Source organism: Syngnathus typhle, linkage group LG11, assembly GCF_033458585.1.
Source record: "Syngnathus typhle isolate RoL2023-S1 ecotype Sweden linkage group LG11, RoL_Styp_1.0, whole genome shotgun sequence".
Taxonomy (NCBI): Eukaryota; Metazoa; Chordata; class Actinopteri; order Syngnathiformes; family Syngnathidae; genus Syngnathus; species Syngnathus typhle.
In genome coordinates this window covers 2,294,091-2,321,819 of record NC_083748.1, presented here as the reverse complement: position 1 = coordinate 2,321,819, position 27,729 = coordinate 2,294,091, and the positions used below count along the sequence as shown (strand labels likewise).

At 45.0% G+C, this 27,729-nt stretch overlaps 1 protein-coding gene and 2 non-coding genes across 4 annotated transcripts; all 3 read left to right on the top strand.

The window, feature by feature from the left end:
- The first annotated feature begins 400 nt into the window (after positions 1-400).
- Positions 401-14,170, top strand: ahcy (adenosylhomocysteinase). Of its 2 annotated transcripts, none has more exons than XM_061291298.1 (11): positions 401-561; positions 2,994-3,184; positions 4,573-4,648; positions 4,965-5,117; positions 9,117-9,229; positions 9,569-9,776; positions 10,688-10,775; positions 12,622-12,739; positions 12,930-13,052; positions 13,249-13,320; positions 13,733-14,170. In XM_061291298.1, the coding sequence occupies exons 1-11, from the start codon at positions 534-536 to the stop codon at positions 13,862-13,864; spliced, it is 1,302 nt and encodes a 433-aa protein (XP_061147282.1). In that variant the 5' UTR covers positions 401-533; the 3' UTR covers positions 13,865-14,170. The 2 variants fall into 2 exon arrangements, with proteins under 2 accessions (XP_061147282.1, XP_061147283.1); XM_061291299.1 differs by lacking the exon at positions 401-561 and adding an exon at positions 822-976.
- LOC133162920 (small nucleolar RNA SNORA17) lies at positions 3,273-3,382 on the top strand. The gene has a single exon (XR_009716298.1). It is a non-coding gene; the product is annotated as a small nucleolar RNA SNORA17 (small nucleolar RNA).
- On the top strand, positions 5,246-5,373 carry LOC133162918 (small nucleolar RNA SNORA17). The gene has a single exon (XR_009716297.1). It is a non-coding gene; the product is annotated as a small nucleolar RNA SNORA17 (small nucleolar RNA).
- Positions 14,171-27,729: the final 13,559 nt, after the last annotated feature.

The window sequence follows — 27,729 nt, the reverse complement described above, 5'->3', positions numbered from 1 at the left end:
AACATGAGTGCTAACCACAGCTGGGTTCTGAACTTCTACACATTCAAACCTTTTTGGTTGCACGCTTATACTTTGCCGTACTGAGAACTCGTAACGACGGGGATTCAAAGGCTCCACGCGAGCGCAGGTGGTCAGTGTTTTATAAGTCTGCCCATGTGTATTTTTGTCCGTGTGTTTGTCTTCAGTTGTACATTTTCTCTTAACACAAGATACCGTTAAATAAGATGTGTCGTAAGAAACGATTACGTGAGCTCAAGCTGTCAGTTTCCACACCAAACTAGTAGCAGGCATCCACATGCGGCACTTGAACGCATCATTTGCCGAGGCGTGTCCCCGCCATTCAACGAACACGTCAGTTATATTTGGTTGTGGTCGTTCAGCCAATTGGAAAACGTAAATCGCTCTCGAAGCACCGCCCTCAAACTTGAAAAGCACGGCGACGCGTTTAGGTTCCTCCTCTCCGCCTCTACTCATCGGCCAGGCTTCAGCCTCTTCACCCAACCTCAGCTCGATCAACACGCGAACTCGCAACCATGTCAGAGAAAATTGCCTTCAAAGTTGGTCAGTGTTGAATTTGGTTGGTCTCCTTAGGTCGAGTTTTGCACGCGTGTGTCGCGATGTTTTTAGGGCGAGTTAGCGCGCTAGCATGAGCGAGGGGCACACTCACTACAAGATCAGAAAAGCTTTTTACGTTTGTATAGTAACACTTGTTCTCATAACCTCGTTTCTTTCTACGTTAACAATTCGCGTTTTGAATTGCAAAGCGCTTATGTGTTTGGATCGTTATGGAGAGTTTTTTGGACAGCTGCTTGTTCAATTTCGCAGCGTGTCAGGATTTTTGAAAGGAATCGTCATGATGAACCATCAACTGCGTAGGAGTTTTGGGTGTTGTAGTTTGTGGGCGCGGTAAATTGCTCACAGGTCGTATGCCTGCGAACTGCCTTTCCCATGATGCAATACGCCACGCCCCCCTATGGTGAGTGAATGACAGCAGCAGACTTGTAGTGCCAAACGTGCTCACTACCAACTCAAATGCCAAATTAAAGTAAATTAATGGTCAAGGTATTTGCATATTATCTAATTACAAAATTCCACAAAATTGTACTTTAATGTAAAATGTAAAGACACATTTGGGTTAAAAACACATGAGTGAATAGCAATCGATCAATGGGATCCCAATTCTGTATACTGTTGGATAATTTCAAAATGTTTTCAAAATATTTGCTTCTTTCATACTCACAGCACCTATTTTTTTCAATTAATATGGAGTGTTTTTCAATATCGCAAGTTCAAAATTTCTTTGTTTATTTCATTATCTTTTTAGTTGTGTATTTCATTGCAAATGTACTTATATCTCCATACTTTATTGCAAAACGTTTGTCCACAAATGTACACGTTATTTTTTACATAAATACGTGTTCTCCCCCGTGCCTGCGTGGGTTTCCTCCAGGGACTCCGGTTTGCTCCCACATTCCAAAGGCCGACTGACCACTTCAAATTGTCCAAAGATGTGATTGTGTTGTTCATCTGTGTGCATCGCGATTGGCTGGCGACTGCTTCAGGGTGTTCCCCCGCCTATTGCCCAAAGACTGCTTGGATAAGCTTCAGCATGACCAGGATCCTCGTGAAGAGGTGTTACAGAAGACAAATGAATAATTGAACAGCCACACTCGCAGAGATAGTCTATAAATCCTGATTGCGAATAATTTATTTTCTAAAATTCCTTCACCTTTTACATGGCAATGTCACATTGTCTTGTCCTGCAAAAATGAGTCAAAAGCGCACGTTGCTCAACAGCATGCGGTCAGATAAGAGCAAAGGGCCAAAGTCCGTAGAACCCGTTAAAATTCACCCTTGTTTCATGCGTCCGGCGTTCCGGCCAGTGGTTGATTTACAGACTGTCAATCTGTCAAATGATGGTCCTCCTGTCCCTGACTTTTAAATTTTTTTTTTTTTTTTACCATTTCACCACCAGTTTGTAAGGTGCAACAATCAATTGACAACTTTTCAATTTAAATGGCCAAACATGTAATTACTTTCTGTAGTCCTTCATGAAAGCACGTATTTAATCAAAATGAAATGTTTACAAACGCGTGCTTTTATTTTGAAAAGTAATACATTTTAGGGATGATTTTTTTTTTCCTGATTAATCAGTCAATTTGGAAATAATCAGGAGATTTTAATCGTCTACAAGGCTTCAGACAAGCTTTTATTTCCTTATTAGGAGCCCAATAAATCTAAACTCGAAATTTTAGGGTGAAAGTAGAAAACTGAGGGAATCACTCAAATACACTTTCTTTTCTGTAGTCCTTCAGAAAGGGAGACTGATCAAGTTTTTATCAAAATAAAACCTTTGCAAACAACTGCTTTTTTGGGGTGGAAAAAGAAAATCAAACTTTGGCTGATTTTCTAATGATGTTATGGACCAAACCACAAATTGAATCATCCTATTTGCCAGCACATTTTCTGCTTAGTCCATTTGAAATGTTCTAGTCTTCAAGAATAAGTTTCAGGCCTATGACTAAATGTTCCTGATTCTTAGTAAAGTCTCAATGATCGTCATACACACATCCGGGTGTGGTGAAATTTGTCCTCTGCATTTAACCCATCCCCGTGTGATTTTAATCCATCCCTTGGGGGAGAGGGGAGCAGTGAGCAGCAGCGGTGCCGCGCTCGGGAATCATTCGGTGATAAAACACCCCAATTCCAATCCTTAATGCTGAGTGCCAAGCAGGGAGGCAATGGGTCCCATTTTTATAGTCTTTGGTATGACCCGGCCGGGGTTTGAACCCACAACCTTCCAATCTCAGGGCGGACACTCTACCACTAGTCCACTGAGCTGGTAAACTGACAATTTGTGGGCCATTTGTTGTGCTACTTGGGCTCTAGTGGTACACCAAGAAATTACTGCCAAAGTTGAGATGACTTCAATTCCTGACTTTAGAAGTGAGGATGACTTGCTAATTTATCTTTCCCCCTGCCCTATCCCTCAGCTGACATCAGCCTGGCCGAGTGGGGGCGCAAGGCCATCGACATCGCCGAGAACGAGATGCCAGGCCTGATGAAGATGAGGGAGCTGTACGGCGCCTCCAAACCTCTGAAGGGCGCCCGGATCGCCGGATGTCTGCACATGACTCTGCAGACTGCCGTGCTCATTGAGACGCTCACCGCCCTCGGCGCCGAGGTCTGCGCGCGCTCGCTCGCTCTGCTCCGTTTGCGTCCGCTTGATTACGCAGTCGGCATTGGCGCAGCGTCCACACGTGTCCTGCGAGTTTGCCCCTTGAGGCAGTGCAGCTCAGCTGTCGGTGTTACAGCTGCGTCAAAAAGTGACAGAGTGAAGGCCGAGTCAACGCAACTAAACATTGATGATTCGTCTTTCAAATCTTTTTATCCAACTACCGTTTTTTTCCGTGTATAGTGCGCCCCCATGTATAATACGCACCCTAAAAATGGCATGCTGATGCTGGAAAAAAGCCTGTACCCATGTATAATACGCACCCAATTTTTATGAATTTTATTTTTTATTTTTTTTATTTTTTTAAGTCCCAATGATCGTCACACACGCAGGGAGGCAATGGGTCCCATTTTTATAGACTTTGGTATGGTCTTAACTAGGCTGGATGTAATTTTTTTTGTTGGCGTTGATTTCTCCGACTGCCCGTAAACGCACCACCGCGCTCCGTACGCGCACGGGAAAAAGGCGGCTCTGTATGGGAGAGACGCTGAATCCCTCATCCATGCCGTCATCTCATCCCGGCTTGACTACTGCAACTCCCTTCTCACTGGCATCACTGCTCATCACTACATAGACTTCAACTAGTCCACAACTCTGCTGCCCGCCTCCTTACCCACACCCAGTCCTGCGAACACATCAATCCCTTTCTCCACTCTCTTCACTGGCTCCCCATCAAAGAGCGCATCATCTACAAGATACTCCTCACCTTCAAAGCCCTTCACCACCTGGCTCTTCCTTACCTATCAGACTTCCTTATGCCCTACCACCCCACCCGTTCCCTCCGATCCTCCGCTACTTCACGTCTGACAGTCCCAAAATCCAAACTCAAATCCTTCAGTGACATAGCCTTCTCCTGCACAGCACCCTGACTCTGTAACTGTCCCTCAATCTGTCTGCGACTCACCCTCACTCCTCATATTTAAGTGACGTCTAAAAACTTGCCTCTTTTCTCAAGCCTATGACCTCCCCTACTCAGAACTGGTGTCCTCTTCCTAACTTTATCCTATTGTCTCCTCCCCGTCCCCCCCTGTACATCCTCGCCTTGTTTCCCTGTAAACGTCTTTGGGTCTTTGAAAAGCGCTATACAAATTCAATGAATTATTATTATATATTTTAAAGAACTAGTTCCCAGAGAAAACAACTTCTCATATGTGAACACTATTTCCTCGAACGTAGGACTTGAATTTTCGCACAGGAAAACACAATTCAATAAAAACTTAGACCTTCTTGATAATACATCTTCCCAACGAGAAAACCTAACTACCCCCCCCCCCTTCCTCCAACTTATTTTTGTCCTTTAGGATCTGACAAGTTGTCATTGTGTGTTTGTATGGCAGGTTCAGTGGTCCAGTTGTAACATTTTCTCCACTCAGGACCACGCTGCAGCAGCCATCGCTAAAACTGGCGTCCCAGGTAACCCAGACAGCTTTTCCTTGACGGGCTGCCTCCACTGTAGCTCTGAGCGAGAAAGCAGAAGAGCGGGACTGGACAATTTTGAATATTGTCTTGTTGTGCGTTAAAGTAGCAGTTGGAGTTTTGAGTTACAGACTTAAATAATTACTGTTGACCTGCTTATAGTGTAGTGTATTAATTTTGTGTGCGTGTGACAAATGGCGTGAAGCAAGCACACAGTGCCTCCTGTTTGGAGAATTGTTTGAAAAGTGTCCTTAAAGGAGTTTGATGGTTGTAAAATTGATGTCTTTTGACCTGCCCGTAAACTTGTACACAGTGTACGCATGGAAGGGCGAAACGGACGAGGAGTACATGTGGTGCATCGAGCAGACCATCTTCTTCAAAGACGGGCAACCTCTCAACATGATCCTGGATGACGGTGGCGACCTCACCAACCTGGTCCACAGCAAGTACCCCAAACTGCTCCAAGGTGAGTCTACGGCAGCGCTTTTCGTCGGAATCAAAGTGCTGAGGTTAAAGGTTCTCTTGTGTCGGGGATTGAACGACAAGAGGATTGCGCTCCGCTGAGCACACGAAGAGCTTTTTTCCATACTCTAGGATGCCCCTTGAGGCGTTGCGGTGCAGCAGTCGGTGTTGCCATCGTGTCAGAAGGCGGCAGAGAGCAAAGGCGGTTATTTGCGCCGAGTCGACAACAGTGACGACTCGTTTTTTTTCGAGCGACTACCGACACGTGGCCCTCTGACAGGGATGAGAACAGCAAATGTGAAAACCCACTGAGAAGTAGCCGGGGTCTGGGCTCCGCATGAGGAACCGCAGGCCCCCACTGGGGGCGTCAGGGGGCCAGGGGCCACAGGCCCCCATTGGGGGCCGCAGGGGGCTTGGAAACTTCTGGATTTTGGCAGTATAGCAACCCCAAAACCATTAATTTCATCACTCAATTTCACCGGTTTTGTTAAAAAAAAAAAATCCTGCTTGGTGGGCTACCAAGGTAAATATAATAGTCAAACCTCTGTTTTCAACCACAATCCGTTCCAGAAGGTGGTTCGAGAAGTGAATCGGTCGAATTCCGACTCCATTTTTCCCATTACAAATAATGGAAGCATTTTTAATCTGTTCCAAGACAAAAGAAAAAAAAAAACGCCTTTCTTAAGCATTTTTTAATTTGCGGGTTTTGGTCCGATCGCGCAACTGCAGCGCACCACCGAACGCGCAACTGCAGCGCGCTGGTCGCATTATTGTGACAGAGGCGTCACTGAAATTTAGAAAATATTTTTGAAGTCTTAATGGACTTTCCAAAATTCAAGTGGATATAAGTGCGCAGGGAGCTTAATTTGGTCCGATCACGCAACCGCAGCACGCCGGGCGCTCACTTTCGCATTGCTTTAAGAGCATCTTTGTGTTTTAGGATAGCTTTACTGCTCCCACTTGCTTTCTTTGGAGGCATGATTAGGTGTTAATACAATCCTCAAGGTAACGAAAATACAATAACTAACGAAGTCAGTTGGCATTCGGGCCGTGCGGTCGGGTCCTTTCGGCTTATTTTGCGAGGTTCGACCTCCGAGTTTTGTTCGACAACCGAAGCGAAAAAATCTCGAATTCTTTGTTCGAATTCCAATTTGTTTGAGAACCGGGACGTTCGAAAACCGAGGTTTGACTGTACATCAAAATGGCACAATCAATTCTGGAGTTTTTCTTTTTAATGAAAACGTAAAATTTTTGCAACATATAGCTACAACCACATGCGTATCTTGTTATCAAAGAACACTCGTAATACCTATCTTTCGGAAATGAATTGTGAAAGATACATTATAAAGATATACCGTTTTTTTTCCGTGTATAATGCGCGAAATTTAACTAATTTATTGTCCTAAAATCTGGGGTGCACATTATACATGGGTACAATTTTTATTTTTTATTTTTATTTATTTTTTTAAGAAAATCATGGTACAACAAAACCAACAACAGGACTGACCGACAAAGATGTGGAACAAAAAGACAGGGTGACATTACCAAAGACAGGAACAGAAACCAAACAGACATCATGACAGTAACACATGCAATGATCCGACGGTGAGCGAGGGGCAGACAGGACTTAAATACAAAACACGTTACATTGATTGAGGTGACACAGGAAGGGAGGGGCGACGCGAACAGAAACTATGGCAACCTAGACACATACCAAAACTGGGGACGAGACATGACTAATCTCCCTCGAAATAAAACTTGAAATCACCTTTCTTCTTGTTTGTTGTCAATCGCGCATCGCATTCAGCCATCCTGCCCAGCACACTTAGTCAGTAAAATTCATAATTGACGACACATCGTTTGATGCCATGGTGCAATCCTTGATGGTGTGTTATTGTCAAATATTGTTTGTTTTTTAATCTCCATCGCAAACCGGATATCATACGGAGGCCGCCATTACAGATGCGCAGAACGGATGCGCAAGACACGTCAGCTATATAAAGAGCAAGACTTCAGTTCTCTCCCTATTAGTTTCAATTCACAGTTTAATTAGCAGTTTCAATCAGCAAATACCGTTTTTTTCCGTGTATAATGCGCCCCCATGTATAATACGCACCCTAAAAATGGCATGCTGATGCTGGAAAAAAGCCTGTACCCATGTATAATACGCATCCAATTTTTATGAATTCTTTTTTATTATTTCTTTATTTTAAGTCCCAATGATCGTCACACACGCAGGGAGGCAATGGGTCCCATTTTTATAGTCTTTGGTATGGTCTTAACTAGGCTGGATGTAATTTTTTTTGTTGCCGTTGATTTCTCAGACTGCCCGTAAACGGACCACCGCGCTCCGTGCGCGTACGTGAAAAAGGCGTGCGGACGTGAAAAAGGCGGCTCTGTATGGGAGAGACGTTGAAGAGGAATAAAAACACCCTTGGAAACCAAAACTTGCCGTGACTCGGAGCCGCAACAAATGTTTCGGATTTGTGTAGGGTACATTGTGACAGATAGCAAACGAGCAGGTGATCGAGCAAGCGTCTGATACGAGAGCATTGCGGTCGTATGGAGCGTGTTTGAAGTGAACAGCAGAGACGAAAGGAACAAGGCAAAGTGTTGTGAAATAAAATATGAGCGTCCTGTAATACACATTTTGTTATTTGCTGATTGAAACTGCTAATTAAACTGTGAATTGAAACCAATAGGAAGAAAACAACTCTCGCTCTTTATATAGCTGACGTGTCTTGCGCATCCGTTCTGCGCATCTGTAATGGCGGCCTCCGTATGACGTCCGGTCCGCGATGGAGATTAAAAAACAAACAATTTGACAATAACACACCATCAAGGATTGCACCATCGCATCAAACGATGTGTCGTCAATTATGAATTTTACTAAGTGTGTTGGGCAGGATGGCTGAATGCGATGCGCGATTGACAACAAACAAGAAGAAAGGTGGTTTCAAGTTTTATTTCGGGGGAGATTTGTCATGTCTCGTCCCCAGTTTTGCTATGTGTCTAGGTTGCCATAGTTTCTGTTCGCGTCGCCCCTCTCTTCCTGTGTCACCTCAATCGATGTAACGTGTTTTGTATTTAAGTCCTGTCTGCCCCTCGCTCACCGTCGGATCATTGCATGTGTTACTGTCATGATGTGGTTTCTGTTCCTGTCTTTGGTAATGTCACCCTGTCTTTTTGTTCCACGACTTTGTCGGTCAGTCCTGTTGTTGGTTTTGTTGTACCATGACTTTCTTTTAAAAAAAAAAAAAAAAAAAAAAAAATTTAAACATTTTTGTACCCATGTATAATGCGCACCCCAGATTTTAGGACAATAAATTAGTTAAATTTTGCGCACTATACACGAAAAAAAACTAACAACATGCGTATTGCAAGTAATATTTTATTTCACAACACTTTGCCTTGCTCCTTTCTTCTCTGCTGTTCACTTCAAACACGCTCCATACGAACACAATGCTCTCGTATCAGACGCTTGCTCGATCACCTGCTCGTTTGCTGTCACAATGTACCCTACACAAATCCGAAACATTTGTTGCGGCTCCGAGTCACGACGAGGGGCAAGTTTTGGTTTCCAAGGGTGTGTTTATTCCTCTTCAACGTCTCTCCCATACAGAGCCGCCTTTTTCACATGTCCGCACGCCTTTTTCACATGTCCGCACTGATCGCGGTGGTGCCTTTACGGGCAGTCGGAGAAATCAACGCCAACAAAAAAATTACATCCAGCCTAGTTAAGACCATACCAAAGACTATAAAAATGGGACCCATTGCCTCCCTGCGTGTGTGACGATCATTGGGACTTAAAAAAAAAATGGGTGCGTATATACATGGGTACAGGCTTTTTTCCCAGCATCAACATGCCATTTTTAGGGTGCGTATTATACATGGGGGTGCATTATAAACGGAAAAAAACGGTAGTTGGCATATAAATCAAAACATATGACAAATGTGCTTTCTCTGAACACGTACACGTACTAAAGCGGCGTGTGTTCCCTAGGCATCCGCGGCCTGTCAGAGGAAACCACCACGGGCGTCCACAACCTGTACAAGATGATGAAAAAGGGAGAGCTCAAGGTGCCCGCCATCAACGTCAACGACTCGGTCACAAAGGTACCAAACCGCAACGTGACACGCTGGTCATCGTACCATTCTTACATCCAGCTACCGTATTCTGGCTTTGTTTTCCCTCGGCAAAATCCTTTGTCATCAAACGCTAGTAGTCTTATTTTTTCTAAATAAAAAAATAACTACACCCTTCCCCATTTAGACAAATTTTCTAAGATTCATTGAAATTGACTAATTTTGATTTTGGATGTATACGTCCTGGGTATGCCAATGTGGGAGAGTTGAGTAGGTAGGTGCGATTTATTTATTTTTCTAAACTCTGAAGCAATGTCAATGTGAGTAAATGAGCGCGAGGACTGACCGGTGTGGCCGTCTCGCTCTCAGAGCAAGTTTGACAATCTGTACGGCTGCCGCGAGAGCCTCATTGACGGCATCAAGCGCGCCACTGATGTGATGATCGCCGGCAAAGTGGCGGTGGTGGCGGGCTACGGCGACGTGGGCAAAGGTTGTGTGCAGGCGCTGCGTGCCTTCGGAGCCCGCGTGATCGTCACGGAGATCGACCCCATCAACGCCCTGCAGGCTGCCATGGAGGGTGAGGAGCAATTTTGACATTCTCCTTCTGTGATGAATCTTAAGTCCCAGTGTCCCATTACTGGTCAGCAATTTTTAGAACAGAACTCATTGCCTACTTGCCAGAGACCTCCTGAGAAGGAGGAATAAAAAGCAGAGAGCCACACACGCCATTAACTCAAAAGAAACCGTTCATTTAGCGAGCCCTGCGATCAAAGCGCCCTAAAAAGAAATTCATTACCAGTGACTGAGCATTTGGGTGTTTGATGAAACCTAAACTTTTTTTTTTTTTTTTTCAACACTGTCTGGTGTGCTCAAAGTCAAAGTCTTCTTTATTGTCAATTTCTTCACATGCCAAGACACACAAAGAAATCGAAATTACGTTCCCACTATCCCACGGTGACAAAACAGTACACAATACACATACAAGTAAACAACAAAAAAATAAAAACAAGAAGGCACAAACAATGAATAAATAAGAGTGATGAACAAATAATAAATAAACAAATAATAAATAAGAGGAGCAAAAATTGAGCAAGTGTGCATACAGCAGACCGTCAGAATATAGCGCAAAAAGTACAGGACGCTACGCAGAAAGGGGGAGAGAGTTCAGGATCCTAACAGCCTGGAGTATGAAGCTGTTGGTGAGTCTGGTGGTGCGGGAGCGCAGGGTCCTGTACCTCTTCCCAGAGGGCAGAAGATCAAACAAAGAGTGAGCGGGGTGACTCACATCACTCAGAATCGTGGTCGCCACGCGGGTGAGATGGGAGATGTAAATGTCCTTCAGGGAGGGGAGTGAAGCACCAATAATCATACCAGCCGTGTTCATTATGCGCTGCATGGCCTTCATGTTCTCGGGAGGGTGCCGCTTTGACGATAACCTAGTTTTGGAACAGGGGTGTGCAGACTATTCCTATGCAATGTACCTTGCAGGCTATGAGGTGACCACCATGGACGAAGCCTGCCATGAAGGAAACATCTTTGTCACCACCACCGGCTGTGAGGACATCATACAGGCGAAGTAGGTGGCGCCGCAACACTTCTACTCCTGCACACGCGCAACTCATCACAAATCCACAATTTGGCTTTGAAATGCGCTAGCATTTGATTTCACGTCAATCCATACCAGACATGGGCAAACTACGGCCCGCAGGCCACATCCGGCCCACTGGGCCGTTTAATCGGGCCCGCCAAACCTGAATAAATTGTATTATTAAACTTTTTTTTTTTGTAATTTTTGTTGTCATTTTTTTGTCAATGATTGCATTTCCCCAGTAAATGGGGAAACGCCTACCCGCGCATTTACTCCCGGAAGCAGTGTCAGAAAGCTCGTTGCACACTCACAAGTGCGTGTACGTACTCAGTAGTACGGACATGGCGCACTCCGCACCCTATTTCCATCACTGCCGAATTTCGAGTGTGGGCTGTGACGTCACCATTCTCGTATTTCGCGCGCTGAGCTTTCAGATACAGTTTTACGCCAAAGCCACCCACAAACCTTCCCCTGGAATCCTTCCATTAAAATGAGTGTTCAGACAAAAAGAAAGGTGGACAATTATTTGGCTTGACCTACGTGTGTCAGCTCGGCTCTATCCTAAGAATTTCCACAACCAATTTGACTCCAGACTATGATGCACTAGCAAAAAAAGGAAGACCAACAACACTGTTCCCACTGAAAATGAAGGGGAGTTTGTTGTAATTAAATGCATTTTGAAAATAATTTGTACAAATAGCAGGGATTGAAACCAAAAGTCAAAGTCTGCTTTATTGTCAATCTCTTCACATATCAAGACTCAAAGAAATCTAAATTCCGTTTCCTCTATCCCACGGTGGCGAGACATATATAGTACACAATAGACATACAAGTAAACGACACAAAATAAAAAGAAGGCACAAACAATAAATAAGAGTGATGAATAAATAATAAATAAACAACACAAATAAGAGGAGCAAAACGGAGCTAGTGTGCATACAGCAGACAGTAAGCACAGCGCAAAAGTACAGGACGCTACGCAGAAAGGGGGAGAGAGTTCAGGATCCTAACAGCCTGGAGTATGAAGTTATTGGTGAGTCTGGTGGTGCGGGAGCGCAGGCTCCTAGCGACCATTCTCATTTTCAAACAATGCAGGATGCTCAAGGACATTCATGCACCACCTGTTTGAGACGAATGTTAACTTTTAAAGGTTTTAAGGCCAACTTTAAGGAAGTGTTTCCCATTTCCTCACCTCTGTCACCAGGTGTTTGTGAGTTAAAGCTCTGCTCTGATTTTCAGATATCCGTCACCGTGTTGCCGTTTTGATTTCTTTATTACTTTATTTAGATGTATTCTTTCACTCATTCTTCAAGATGTATTTAGTCAGAATGTTTGTCGTTATGTGATTTTGCCTCATAATTATAAACATCTTTCATAAATCTGACCTGCAGCTGCTGAAGTGATGGAAACTGTTATTCATAATAACTGTCATAATTAATGAGAATCATTGATAATAGTTTTTTGGTGAAATACATATTTTTTTAATGCTATTAATAAATGCATTTGTTTTCAAAATGTATTTTTATTTTTTTTCGAATATCCATGCTTTACTACCTACTAAAGGCCAAAACCTTTTATGCAATGACCTTTACATTTCATTTATATTACTTCACACAAATACTACATCCATCTACTCCTGGATCTGCCACCCAGTCAAAATTTAAAACCTAATTTGGCCCGCAAGTCAAAAGGTTTGCCCACCCCTGATCTATACTCTGTAGTACTGACTCTAATCCGTCCGTAGCGACTTGGGTGCTCATCCTTGGTCACAACACAAAAGGTCTCGCTAAGGTGTTTTGCTTAAGGTTTGTTTTTTTGTTTTGTTTTCTTGCAGGCACTTTGAGAGCATGAAAGACGACGCCATCGTGTGCAACATCGGACACTTTGACTGTGAGATTGACATGAGCTGGCTCAACCACAACGCTGTAGAGAAGATAAACATCAAGCCACAGGTCGAACACGCTAAAAATATAACAGTACACCGGCAATGTGATATTCTTTTGTCCTCTGGAAGGAACTCCAAATAGTGCAAAGGAGTTGACACCAACGCCAGCGGATATGCTTAAAAAAGATGAAAGACCGTGGACTCAAACGACAAAGGCAAACTGGAATGGCTTAAGAGCTGCTTCTTTATGGCTGCAGGTGGACCGCTACCGGATGAAGAGTGGACGCCACATCATTGTGCTGGCTGAGGGCAGGCTGGTGAATTTGGGCTGCGCAATGGGACACCCCTCGTTCGTCATGAGCAACTCCTTCACGAATCAGGTACCCCTAAGCATCGTCGCTATATCAACAGCCCTGGCGGCTCGACGCAAAACGTCATGCTTCCTATGTTGGCTTTTCCTTTGAATGTTAAGAGAAAAAGATATGTTTCGCCAATCATATGGTGAAATGAAATTCTGTAGTCAGTACTATGAAATGAGCCATATGTAGAGTATTTCCAACACTTTTTTGTGTTCAGGTTCTGGCTCAGATCGAACTGTGGACCAACAACGACAAATACCCCCTAGGCGTCTACTTCCTCCCCAAAAAGGTCAGATGGTGCTTAATACTACTGTTATTCTGGTTGTCATTTAGGGTTCCTGTTTGCTTTGAGTTATTTTTTTTGTCCCATCCATTTTATTTAATATTTTTCTTGCTGTTTCTTTTTTAATGCCCCCCCCCCCACCTGTATTTTATTTATTTATTTATTTTTTAATCCCACTTTGAGCTCTCGTCCTTTTTAGTTTGGTTATTCCGTTTTTATTTTTCTCAGCTTTGTTTGTTTCTGTCAGGCCTCCCCCCTTTTTTGGGAAGAGTACTTTTGGTTTAGCTTTAATAAACAATGTCTAATTTAAACTGTTATGCCTTCTCCCGGCTTTGCTTTTCTCTCTACTTTTTTCTGTGACGTTTGGACCCGTTTTGGTCTGTTGTCAATTTTTGTTTGCTTTTGTCCACACGTGCAGTTGGACGAACAGGTGGCGGAGGCCCACTTGGACAAGCTGGCTGTGAAGCTGACCAAGCTGACTGACAAACAGGCCAAATACTTGGGGCTCCCCACAGAAGGACCCTTCAAGCCCGACCATTACCGCTACTGATGCTGGCAGCCAAAAAAAGTGTGGTTGTTTCTTGGACTCATCTGCTGCCCTTTGCTCTTTTTAACTGAATCAAATTAAGCCTTTTCCCTGGAGCATTTTTAGCTAGCTAACTAACTACTTGGAGTGGCCTTCTGCCAGTTAGTACTTGTCACCCACCAAGTCTTCTGTCAGGTACAGCAGAGGACAGAGGATTTTTGACAAGGTCTTAATACGTCATGACTAATTAATTTAATTTGACTTTGTCAACTGACTAATGTTGCAACATTACTGATGATTGTGAACAATAAACTTGGTCATTTCCTTTTTTTTTTTTGTTCACTATCATGGTGTCTATACAAAAGGTATTTTTGGTGATAGGATGGCAAGGAATACTATTCCTCATTGATTGCTGCTTAACATCGCAGGTGTTTTGAGCCAACCTGACTTGCATGTAAATTTTTTCAAAAAATTTCAAAAAAAAAAAGGGAAACTGCGATGTAGCAAGGGATTACTGTAACTTCAATTTCAAGTGACGTCAGCGGCGCGGCAGTTGTTTACCAAAAGGGTAAAGATTGATCACGGGATGACGAAGGGCCCATGTACTACTGGCATCATTAGTGGCTTTGTTTCTAAGTGACGCGGAGGACTAAGAGTTTGAAGGATTGAAGTATTTGGAGTGACACAGATGGTTTGAAAAACTATTATAGCTTTTACCCACGCCCGGTCCTACTCTACGAAGCTCTTTCACCTCCGTGGACAGAAGTCGGGGGCCGGCGCTCGGCCGGGTGGCTGTCCGGGGACGGTGGATGGGACTCGGTCATGGCTTTTACGAACGCCCGGTCCTATTCTATGGATCGCTCTTCCATCTCCGTGGCTGGAAGTCCACGCTGCCACACGCCTGGAAGTTTGTTTTGTTAAAGAGCCGTTTACCAAACCCACGTCTTTCCTCGTACTTTGTTAATGCTACAATATAATTATATACTAGATCTGTGGAATAACAACGAGCCTGACGTCAGGGCCCACGCGCGGCGTTGTTGACAAAGGACGAGGAATTAGATCGATGGATGTAATGATTTAGAGTGCACATATGGTTTGATCATATTATTGGTTAATAATAGTTATTTGATATATAATTTATATATCGTTATATGGGCCTGTGAAATATTTTGAAGTGCAAGCGCCGTCAGCGGCTCACACCCACTGTTGACAAAGGACTATCGATGGATTTAATGAAATGGAGAGACACAGATGGTTTTATAAATGTGTTATTTATGTAATAGTTTCTTTTAATAACGCTGAATGTTACGTCAGGCCTGTTCTCAGCTCTTCGTACATACATATATATATATATATATATACATACATATATATACACATATATATACACATATACATATATATACATATATATATATATATATATATATATATATATATATATATATATATACTGGAAGGGCATATGGGAGAAAGACACATCACAACAGTGAGGCACAATGGCTAGTCTCTCTAAGAGAAGACCACAGCAACCACCCTGAGCAGAACCCAGTTACCATCACTGTGGCAGACATCCAAGAGAGAGTCTCAGGTATGAAGAACTGGACAGCACCCGGGCCAGATATGATCCATGCCTACTGGATAAAGAAGCTCACTGCACTCCATGAGCGCCTAGCAGAACAAATGAACCAGCTACTAAAAGTTGGAACTCACCCCGAATGGTTAACTGAAGGACGCACAGTCCTGATCCTGAAGGATCCCACAAAGGGTACAGTCCCATCCAACTATCGGCCAATAACCTGTCTCCCTACAACATGGAAGATCATGTCAGGCATCATCGCGGCTAACATAAGTGTACACATGGCTCAATACATGAGCACAACACAGAAAGGCATAGGCAACAATACCAGAGGAGCCAAACACCAGCTGCTGGTTGACGGAACAGTCGCCCGAGACTGCAAGACTCGACACACCAACCTGTGCACTGCCCGGATTGATTACAAGAAAGCCTACGACTCCATGCCACACTCATGGATCACTGAATGCTTGGAACTGTACAACATCAACAGGAACCTGAGAGCCTTCATTGCAAACTCGATGGGACTGTGGAAAACAACCCTTGAGGCCAATTACAAGCCAATTGCACAAGTCTCCATCAAATGTGGCATATACCAAGGAGATGCTCTGTCCCCACTGCTGTTCTGCATAGGTCTGAACCCCCTCAGCCAAATAATCAACAAGACTGGCTACGTATACCGACTCAAAAATGGGGCCACAATCAGTCACCTCCTATACATGGATGACATAAAGTTGTATGCCAAGAGCGAGCGAGACATCGATTCACTGATCCACACAACCAGGATCTACAGCACAGACATTGGAATGTCATTCGGACTAGAGAAGTGCGGTCGCATGGTGACAAAGAGAGGGAAGGTAGTCCATACAGAAGGGGTCTCACTCCCAGAAGGAACAATAACAGACATTGAGGACAGCTACAAGTACCTTGGTATCCAACAAGCAAATGGCAACCTCGATGAAGCCACAAGGATTTTTATATTGTGTCGCGTACATGTATGTCTATCGTGTTATGTGTCTCGTCACCGTGGGATAGAGAAAAACGTAATTTCGGTCTCTTTGTGTGTTGTGACATGTGGAGAGATTGACAATAAAGCTGACTTTGACTTTGACTTTGAAGGAGAGGAGCCACAGCCAAATACCTACAACGCGTAAGGCAAGTCCTCAGAAGTCAGCTAAATGGCAAGAACAAGATCCGGGCAATAAACAGCTACGCCCTGCCAGTCATCAGATACCCTGCAGGAATAATAAGATGGCCAAAGGAAGAGACGCAGACCACAGATGTCAAGACACGGAAGCTCCTAACCATGCACGGAGGGTTCCACCCTAAGTCCAGCACCCTGAGACTGTACACTAGCCGTAAAGAAGGAGGCCGGGGACTACTGAGTGTGAGAGCCACTGTTCGGGATGAAACAGCCAAGATCCATGAGTACATCAAGGAAAAGGCCCGAACGGATGACGTGCTCAGTGAATGTCTCAGACAATGGCAAACAGAGTGACTAGAGACACCATCATGGGAGGACAAACCCCTACATGGGATGTACCATCGGCAGATAAGTGAAGTGGCTGACATCAAGAAATCCTACCAATGGCTGGAAAAAGCTGGACTGAAGGACAGCACAGAGGCACTCATCATGGCTGCACAGGAACAGGCTCTGAACACCAGAGCAATAGAGGCCAAGATCTACCACACCAGACAAGACCCAAGGTGTAGGCTGTGCAAAGAGGCCCCTGAGACAGTCCAGCACATAACAGCAGGGTGTAAGATGCTAGCAGGGAAAGCATACATGGAACGTCATAACCAAGTGGCTGGCATAGTGTACAGGAACATCTGTGCAGAGTATGGACTGGAAGCCCCAAGTTCAAAGTGGGAAGCACCCCCTAAGGTGGCAGAGAACGGGCGAGCCAAGATCCTGTGGGACTTCCAGATCCAGACTGACAAGATGGTGATGGCGAACCAACCGGACATTGTGGTGGTGGACAAACAGCAGAAGAAGGCCGTTGTAGTGGATATAGCAATACCAAGCGATGGCAACATCAGGAAAAAAGAACTTGAGAAGCTAGAGAAATACCAGGGCCTCAAAGAAGAGCTTGAGAAGGCCTGGAAAGTGAAGGCCTCGGTGGTGACCGTGGTCATTGGGGCACTTGGGGCAGTGACCCCCAAACTGGAGGAGTGGCTACAGCAGATTCCAGGAACAACATCAGACATCTCAGTCCAGAAGAGTGCAGTGCTAGGAACAGCCAAAATACTGCGCAGAACCCTCAAGCTCCCAGGCCTCTGGTAGAGGACCCGAGCTTGGAGTGGGAGACCACCCGCGGAGGGTGAGAGGGGGATTTTTTTTTTTTTATATACACATATATATACACATATATATACACATATATATACACACATACATACATATATACATATATATACACACATATATACACACATACATACATATATACATACATATATACATACATATATACATATATATATATATATATATATATATATATATATATATATACATATATATATATATACATAGACCGTTTTTTTCCATGTATAATGCGCAAAATTTAACTAATTTATTATTTATAAAATTTGGGGTGCGCATTATACATGGGTACAATTTATTTATTTATTTTTTTGAAGAAGAAAATCATGGTACAACAATTTTTGAAGAAAATCTTGTCACGGATGGAGTGTGGATAGGAGCAGGGCGACCAAGTGCAGCTTGGACCAGGGTTCATTGGAGGAACTCAAAACACAGACTTGGTAAACTAACATAACTCTCTAACAAAACCAACAACAGGACTGACCGACAAAGACGTGGAACAAAAACTCAGGGTGACATTACCAAAGACAGGAACAGAAACCTGTGTTGTTGTCAAATATTGTTTGTTTTTTAATCTCCATCGCGGACTGGACGTCATACGGAGGCAGTATCACTGCGCATGCGCACTATGGATCCGATGCGAATAGTCCTCTTCTCTTCTTGACTGACAATGAATGTGATAGTTTAATACAATCAGCAAATAACAAAATACGTATTACAGGTAATATTTTATTTCACAACACTGTTCCTTGTTCCTTTCGTCTCTGCTGTTCACTTCAAAGACGCTCCATACGAACGCAATGCTCTCGTATCAGACGCTTGCTCGATCACCAGCTCGTTTGCTGTCACAATGTACCCTACACAAATCCGAAACATTTGTTGCGGCTCCGAGTCACGACGAGGGGCAAGTTTTGGTTTCCAAGGGTGTTTTTATTCCTCTTCAACTTCTCTCCCATACAGAGCCGCCTTTTTCACATGTCCGCACGTCACTTTCCTCTCTTTTCATTTTAACCTAACTGATCGCGGTGGTGCCTTTACGGGCAGTCAGAGAAATCAACGCCAACAAAAAAAATACATCCAGCCTAGTTAAGACAATACCAAAGACTATAAAAATGGGACCCATTGCCTCCCTGCTTGGCACTCAGCATTAAGGGTTGGAATTGGGGGGTTAGATCACCAAATGATTCCCAGCGCGGCGCCGCTGTTGCTCACTGCTCCCCTCTCCCCCAAGGGATGGATCAAAATCACACGGGGATGGGTCAAATGCAGAGGACAAATTTCACCACACCCAGATGCGTGTGTGACGATCATTGGGACTTAAAAATAAATCAAAATAAAATTTGGGTGTGTATTACACATGGGTACAGGCTTTTTTCCAGCATCGACATGCCATTTCTAGGGTGCGTATTATACATGGGGGCGCATTATACATGGAAAAAAACGGTAATCAAAATCTTTTCTTTGTTATTAAATTTGAAGAACTCAATCTCTCAGATTCAGCTCACATATACCGTTTTTTTCCGTGTATAGTGCGCCCCCATGTATAATACGCACCCTAAAAATGGCATGCTGATGCTGGAAAAAAGCTTGTACCCATGTATAATACGCACCCAATTTTTATGAATTTTTTTTTATTTTTATTTTTTTATTTTTTTTAAGTCCCAATGATTGTCACACACGCAGGGAGACAATGGGTCCCATTTTTATAGTCTTTGGTATGGTCTTAACTAGACTGGATGTAATTTTTTTTGTTGGCGTTGATTTCTCCGACTGCCCATAAACGCACCACCGCGCTCCGTGCGCGCACGGGAAAGAGGCGGCTCTGTATGGGAGAGACGTTGAAGAGGAATAAAAACACCCTTGGAAACCAAAACTTGCCCCTCGTTGTGACTCGGAGCCGCAACAAATGTTTCGGATTTGTGTAGGGTACATTGTGACAGACAGCAAACGAGCAGGTGATCGAGCAAGCCTTGTCTGATACGAGAGCATTGCGGTCGCATGGAGCGTGTTTGAAGTGAACAGCAGAGAAGAAAGGAACAAGGCAAAGTGTTGTGAAATAAAATATTACCTGTAATACGGATTTAGGTAGAGAACTGAACTCTCGCTCTTTATATAGCTGACGTGTCTTGCGCATCCGTTCTGCGCATCTGTAATGGCGGCCTCCGTATAATATCCGGTTTGCGTGTGTGCGAGAGAGAGAGAGAGAGAGAGCGAGAGAGAACGCTCAACCGTAGCGCGCCGCCGACCGCCCAACTGCACCGCGCTGGTCTTATTATTGTGACAGAGCCGTCGCTGAAATTTAGAAGATATTTTTAAAGTCCTGATGTACTTTCTAAAATTTAAGTGGACCTCAGTGCGCACTGCGCAGGGAGCTTAATTTGGTGCGGTCGCGCAACCGCAGCGCGCCGGGCGCTCACTGTCGCATTGCTTAAAGAGCGCCTTTGTGTTTTAGGATGAACAGCAGAGACCAAAGGAACAAGGCAAAGTGTTGTGAAATAAAATATTACCTGTAATACGCATTTTGTTATTTGCTGATTGAAACTGCTAATTAAACTGTGAATTGAAACTAATAGGAAGAAAACAACTCTCGCTCTTTATATAGCTGACGTGTCTTGCGCATCCGTTCTGTGCATTTTATTTCACAACACTTTGCCTTGTTCCTTTCTTCTCTGCTGTTCACTTCAAACACGCTCCATGCGACCGCAATGCTCTCGTATCAGACAAGGCTTGCTCGATCACCTGCTCGTTTGCTGTCTGTCACAATGTACCCTACACAAATCCGAAACATTTGTTGCGGCTCCGAGTCACGACGAGGGGCAAGTTTTGGTTTCCAAGGGTGTTTTTATTCCTCTTCAACGTCTCTCCCATACAGAGCCGCCTCTTTCCCGTGCGCGCACGGAGCGCGGTGGTGCGTTTACGGGCAGTCGGAGAAATCAACGCCAACAAAAAAAATTCCATCCAGCCTAGTTAAGACCATACCAAAGACTATAAAAATGGGACCCATTGCCTCCCTGCGTGTGTGACGATCATTGGGACTTAAAAAAAAAAAAAAAAAAATTAAAAAAAAAAATTAAAAAAGTTTTGTACCCATGTATAATGCGCACCCCAGATTTTAGGACAATAAATTAGTTAAATTTTGCGCACCATACACGGAAAAAAACGGTAGAAGTTTGTATAATCTTATAACACAACCAATCAATTATTTCTATTAAATGTAGCATTGCAACGTCTTAAATTCACAATTTTGATTCTTCCAATTCCTGAAAGCATCTTCTGTTGTTTTTTTCTTAACATGCACTAGTGTGGATCAGTTTCTGCTCGCAAACAGATTTCTCTCTTTTCCTCTCATTTTTATCTTTCAAAATCGTTTCTGTTCTGCGGTGCAAATTGGATAGACCACAGACTAATAAATTCTTTAGTGCAGTGGTCCCCAACCTTTTTTGCGCCACGGACCGGTTACATGTCAGAAATATTTTCGCGGACCGGCATTTATATAAATAAATAATACATTTATAATGAATATATAAATACGATGAAATAAAATGATACGACTGACATAAAAATAAGTACAAATGACAAAAACAAAACTCACCATTACGTTGAATTAGTGGGAGCACTGAGTTTGCTTCTCAGAAACGAGCCGGTCCCATCCAGACGTAATCGGAGACAATGACACCCGAAGTGATTAAGGTTTGTCTTTTATTGCAGGATGCTTGGTCTCCATGTGTTGAAGCAGTTTTGAATGCTTCATTGCCTGGTTAGTTAGCCTGTCGCCACTTATTAGCTTTGCGGGCTCGACTGAGGAAACATGTCACGTGACCGGGACGAATGTCTTGACCTGAATTAATTGATCGTCGATTAAAAAAAAAATTCTGTGCGGCTTGGCGGCCCGGTACCAAGTTACCCACGGACCGGTACCGGTCCGCGGCCCGGTGGTTGGGGACCACTGTTCTACACAACATTTGCTGTCTCTTATTCTCATCCTATCAACCCACCGTACTAGTCACTTTCTGCCACACGCTGCTCATCTTAGTTTCTCCAACCAACTTAAACACATCATCATCCACTTCTCAATGTCCCTATAATTCCTCAACAGCCTCCTGAACATTCTCCATTACTGATTTCTTCCATAGGACACACATCTCACTCTCACACACATCTACCTAACATTCATGAGGCTCCTCTGCGCGCACACGCACACACACTAGCACAAAAGGATGACGCACAACATATCTTCTAGCGCTTTTCAAGAACCCAAAGACGCTTACAGGGAACAAGGCAAAGACATACATGAGGGGGGGGGGGGTGACGGGGAGGAAACAATCGGATAAACTTAAGAGGAGGAAACCAGTTATGGGTAGGGGAGGTCATAAGCTTGGGAGAAGAGCTACGTTTTAGACGGGACTTAAATATGGGGAGTGTGGGTGAGTCACAGACAGACTGGGGGAGAGAGTTCCAGAGTCGGGGTGATGTGCAGGAGAAGGCTCTGTCACCGAAGGATTTTGGATTTTGGGACTGTCAGACGTGAAGTATTGGAGGATCGGAGGGGACGGTTGGGGCAGTAGGGGACAAGGAGGTCGGATAGGTAAGTGGGAGCCAGGTGGTGAAGGGCTTTGAAGGTGAGGAGTAGTATCTTGAAGATGATACGCTCCTTCATGGGGAGCCAGTGAAGAGAGTGGAGAACAGGAGTGATGTGTTCACGGGACCGGGTGTGGGTAAGGAGGCGGGCAGCAGAGTTTTGGACTAGTTGAAGTCCATGGAGTGAGTGAGCAGTGATTCCAGTGAGAAGGGAGTTGCAGTAGTCAAGCCGGGATGAGATGAAGGCGTGGATGAGAGATTCAGCGGCAGGGAGAGAAAGGCAGTGCCGGATTTTAGCGATGCGTCGGAGGTGGAAGTAGGAGGTCTTGACAACTGAGTTAACATGAGGTTGAAAGGACAGTGTGGGGTCAAAAATAACGCCAAGATTGCGTGCCAGAGGGGAAGGAGTGATGTTTGAGGAGTCGATGGTGAGTGTGATGGATCCAGTTTTATTAAGGGAGGATTTAGTGCCTATGAGGAGGAACTCTGTTTTGTCACTGTTGAGTTTGAGAAAGTTGTGGGTCAGCCATGCTTTTATTGTAGAGATGCAGGTTTCAAAATGGGTGAGGGAAGGGTTACGGGTTGGTGTCGTACGTATATAGATCTGGGTGTCATCAGCGTAGCAGTGGAAGTCCAGATTGAGTTTGCGGATGACAGTACCAAGGGGAAAGAGGTAACAGATGAATAGGAGGGGGCCAAGAACTGAGCCTTGGGGGACCCCTTGTGTAACTGGGGAGAGGATGGATGTGTGACCGGAGAGAGAGATGAACTGGTTTCTGTTGGTGAGGTAGGAGGTGAGCCAGTCGAGTGCAGTGCCCTCAACTCCTAGTTGGCGCAGCCTTTGGAGGAGGATGGAGTGGTTCACAGTGTCAAAGGCTGCGCTAAGGTCAAGTAGTAGTAGGATGTTGAGGGCACCAGAGTCTGCAGAAATGAGGAGATCGTTGGTGACTTTAACTAGAGCTGTTTCAGTGCTGTGAAGTGGGAGGAATCCGGACTGGAAGGGTTCATAGAGGTTGTTGGACTGGAGATGGGTGTGGAGTTGGGCGGAGACAATGCGTTCAAGGGTTTTGGAAAGGAATGAAAGGTTGGAGATGGGACGGTAGTTGGAGAGGTTGAGTGGGTCCAAGGTGGGCTTTTTGAGAATGGGGGTGATGGCTGCAAGTTTATAGACAGCGGGAAAGTGGCCAAGGGATAAAGACTGATTATAAAGGGTGGTGAGGTAGGGGAGGAGGACAGGGAGGCAGGCCTTAGTTAAGGTCGTTGGAAGAGGGTCAATAGAGCAGGTGGTTGTCTTGGATGAGGTAATGATGTCTAGGATAGTGGAGGAGTCAACAAGGGAGAAGGCAGTGAGAGAGGGAAAGGGCAGGCGGTCAGGAAAGGGGGGCAGGAGGGCAGGGGAGGAGGAGTTATTGATGGTGTCGGTCAGAGAACTGTTGATTTAGGCGATTTTGTTGTTGAAGTTGACAAGGAAGGAGTTACAGAGGGCGGATGAGGAGGGTGGCTTGGTGACCGGTGGCTGGAGCAGTTTGTTGATGGTGGAGAAGAGTATCCGGGGGTTTCGGTTGGTGTTATTAATGAGAGATGAGAAGTAGGCAGATTTGGCAGCAAGAAGAGCATCACGGTAGGAGGAGATGTGTTGTTCAAAGGTTTCGGCATGGACGGTGAGGCGGGTTCTTTTGTAGAGGCGTTCGAGTTGACGGCCAGTTTGTTTCATGGTGCGGAGTTCCGGTGCGTACCAAGGGGCAAAGTTAGTGAATGTAACAGAGGAAGTTTTCCAGGGGGCTAGGGAATCAAGGGAGTCAGAAAGGATGTTGTTGAGCGTGGTGGCAAGGTCATCAGGGGAGGAAGAAGTTGGGTCGGAGGGAAGAGCAGAGGATAAGAGCTGGCAAAGCGTGATTGGGTTTACAGTCTTGATGTTGTGGTAGGAGATGGTGCGCTTTGTGGATTTATGAGGCGAGGGTAGAGGGGCGGAGAAGAGGATGCAGAGATGATCTGACAGTGGAAAGGTGAGAGGATGGGGGTTGGATGTGAGTGGAAACGAGGAGAATACTATATCCAGGGTGTGGCCTTTGGTGTGGGTGGGGAAGTTGATGTGCTGGGTGAGATGAAAGCAGTCCAGAACGGATATGAAGTGAGATGTCAGTGGAGCAGTTGGCTGGTCGATGTAGATGTTGAAGTCACCGATTAGTAGGAGGCGATAGGAGACTGAGGATACGATGGTGAGAAGTTCAGAGAGTTCAGAGAGAAAAGACGGATGTGACTTGGGGGGGCGGTAGATAAGAACAGCAGTAGTAGAGTTGGGGAGGGAAAAAGCGAGATATTCAAAGGATGAAATAGATGGGAGGTTGAGGTCCAATTCAGTGATTGATAGGGACCGCTTATGGAAGACAGCAATACCACCTCCTCGCCCAGAGAGGCGGGGTTTGGCGATGTAGCTGTAGTTAGACGGAGTGGCTTGGTTGAGAGAAAAATAGTCCAGGGGCTGTTGCCATGTTTCACAGAGAAGGAGCAGATCCAAATTATTGTCCAATATTAGTTCGAAAATAACTAGTGATTTGTTGGAGAGGGAGCGACAGTTCAGCAGTGCAAGGGAGATGGATGAAGGAGCGGGGGTGGGGGAACGGAGATTGTTGAAGTTCACAGTACGGAAGGTGGGGGTGACGGGGGGGCGAGAGTTAGTCCAGAAAGAGGGGATGGGTGAGCCATCAGGGAAATGTCGTTTAAAAGATAGCCCGGAGCTACGGTGGATGTAGCGGCGACGGCGGAGGATCCCAGCCTTGCTGGCAGCTGAGGCGGCAGCAGCAGGGAGACGGTGATTATTGTTGAAATGATGAAGATCAGCAGCAGTGTAGACAAATGGACGAGAAGTTAGTGGAATGGAAGCCCGGAGTAGCAGAAGTGATAGTTCATGCAGGAGATGAGACGTGACAGCAGAAGGGAATAATCCAGATAAAATGGTAGAAATGGCTAGTAGCTGGTTAACTAGAAGTTGGTAGGCAGTGAAATGCATGGAAGCAGCAGTGGACCGAGTCGTGATGTAGGTGGAGTGGGTGGTGGTGTTGGTCAATCCCAACTGTACCCGTGCAAACGGCACGCCCCAGTGTGTCATGGCGGCACACAGCCGAGCCACGACCGGCGAGCTCGCAGCGAGCGAGTGATCCCCCCGAGGACGCCGGCCAAGTGGCCAGCAAGTTGGGTTGGAGCCGCTTGCCGAGCCAAGAGCAAGATATATATAAGAAGATATAGACCGCACGAAGAACACCTTTTTGCTCGTCTTACTTGTCAGATTTATTCTCTATTTTACTTTTAGAAGCTATTTGTAATTCTTTTCCATTTATTTTGCAAATTTTAACTTTAGTGTGCACACAATTTGATCTCAGATCATTTGTCATTGGGCATACAAACAGCATTGTCATACTTCTTGTATGGACAGGAGCTCTAATAATCCCCAAAATGTTCTAACAAACTGACAATGACATGTTTTGCTGTCATATGGGCATCTGTTAATTCTTTCTTTCTCTGTATTAGCATGAGCGGTCAAAGAGGAGGAAACTTGGCATGTTGAAAATTTGGCGTTTCCTCTGTCCCTTCCTCCACCCTTTGATTTGGTATTGTTTCGCCTGACGACGCTCTCTTGCAAAATGTCCTCGTTTCCCACAGTTTCAACAGGTCTCTGAATCTGGTGGGGATTTTGATTTGAATGGTGGCTTGCGACCTTGTTGGCCTCTACCTCTTCCACTGGCCCACTGGGACCCACGGAAGAAGACTGTTGTATCTTCATCTCTAGGTCAACATCATCATCATTCTCTAGATGAAATACATCAGAACATCTGTCTTTCTCACTCGTCGCAACACACGTTTCATAGCTCGAACAAATCAAAGCCGTATATCTTGTGCACAACAACACAATCACACAACATTAGGGCTTTAACTTACTTGTCCCCTGGTTCGTTGCACTGCCGGGTCCCGTCAATCCACCTCTGGCAGACGAAGGCAGACCTAAGATGCTGGCCCAGCGAAGAAATTCTCTTCCCAGGACTTTCTTTTCCAGGTCCTCCTAAAGGACGCTGGCTTGTCGACAATGCAGCACGTTCTGCTCCGTCAGCCAGATGGCGGGTATGAGGGTCCCGGGTTTCGGCACCAAAATGTTAGGGTGGTGCTCACTCTAACTTATTTTGCAAGAACCACACTGGAGACAAGCAAGTCATTTTAGACACCTGCAGGTGGAGAGTCCACTCGTCGCTGTGCTTACAGCGATGGTCGAAGGAGGTCTGACTCAGGCCTCATCATGTGCATATTTATTGAGCGAAACAGAGTGGGGTGGAAAGTGGGGGTGTGTGAAGTCAGGATGGGGTGAAGCCCCTGGCCTGCTGATTAAAGCATAGGAGGGGGTCTTTTACGACGTTGTGTAAACAAAGCAACTTTGATTGCTTCCTCTGCTAGTCAATCAGTTGAAAAGATCTTAGCACTTGGTTCTACTACTTTTGAACTTTCTACTTTTTAGATTTTCCGGCCCCGTGAGGATATGTTCCCCCCCTTATTTTGTTGACCAGATTCAGTGTGACGAGTGTTGCAGGTGGTTCCATCTTGTATGTGTCGAGGAGCCGCCAACCGAAGGCTCTTTTTGGAGAAGTGAATTAGTGCTCCCTCTGTACGACTGGTCTTTGAATGCACCGCGCTTCAACGGCAGAACGCGGATAAACCTAAAGACATTGAATGTGAATAATCCTTTCTAAAAATTAAAATTGACTGACGCAAACGTGAGTTCATGTTTTCATTGAAAACAACATAGTGCTGACGTCGTACGACATTGGTTTTTCGCTTTCCAAACAAGGGGTGCGCGCTCCCGCGGCAGGGGGAACAAAATCCCACGGGGGAACCAAATCGAGCACAACAGGTGTGTTCCATCTAGGTGTAGTCGGAGACAATGACACCCAAAGTGTGCCGTTGATGTCCAGTCTGCTCCGCAGCTTTGTTTTAGTCGCTGTAACCGCAGAAAATCCAACTTCACAAAGATAGGTTGTTGGAAAAGGAATCAGGGTTTTCGGCGCTTTTGTGGCGACTGTGCCGAAGCAGTTTTGAAGGCTTCATTGCCTCGTTAGCTAGCCTCTCGCCAAACATTATGCCGATGGCGCGTCAGAATCACCCGTGCCAATAAATCCATATTTTAAGTAGGACTCCAGAAATGTTCTTTTGATTGCAGCTTTCCTTTTCTTAAAAGTCGTAGCCTCTTCTTCTTCCGTCTCCTTATTGGGCTTTTTTCCCTTTCTGAAGAAGCTTTCCAAACATTTGTTTCGTGCTCATTTTCCTTGATTCGCGGGCTCGACTGGGGTGACATGTTACGTGAACAGGACGAGCGTCTTGACCAGAATTAACCTGTCAAGAGACACAGATGCACCGACGGATGTA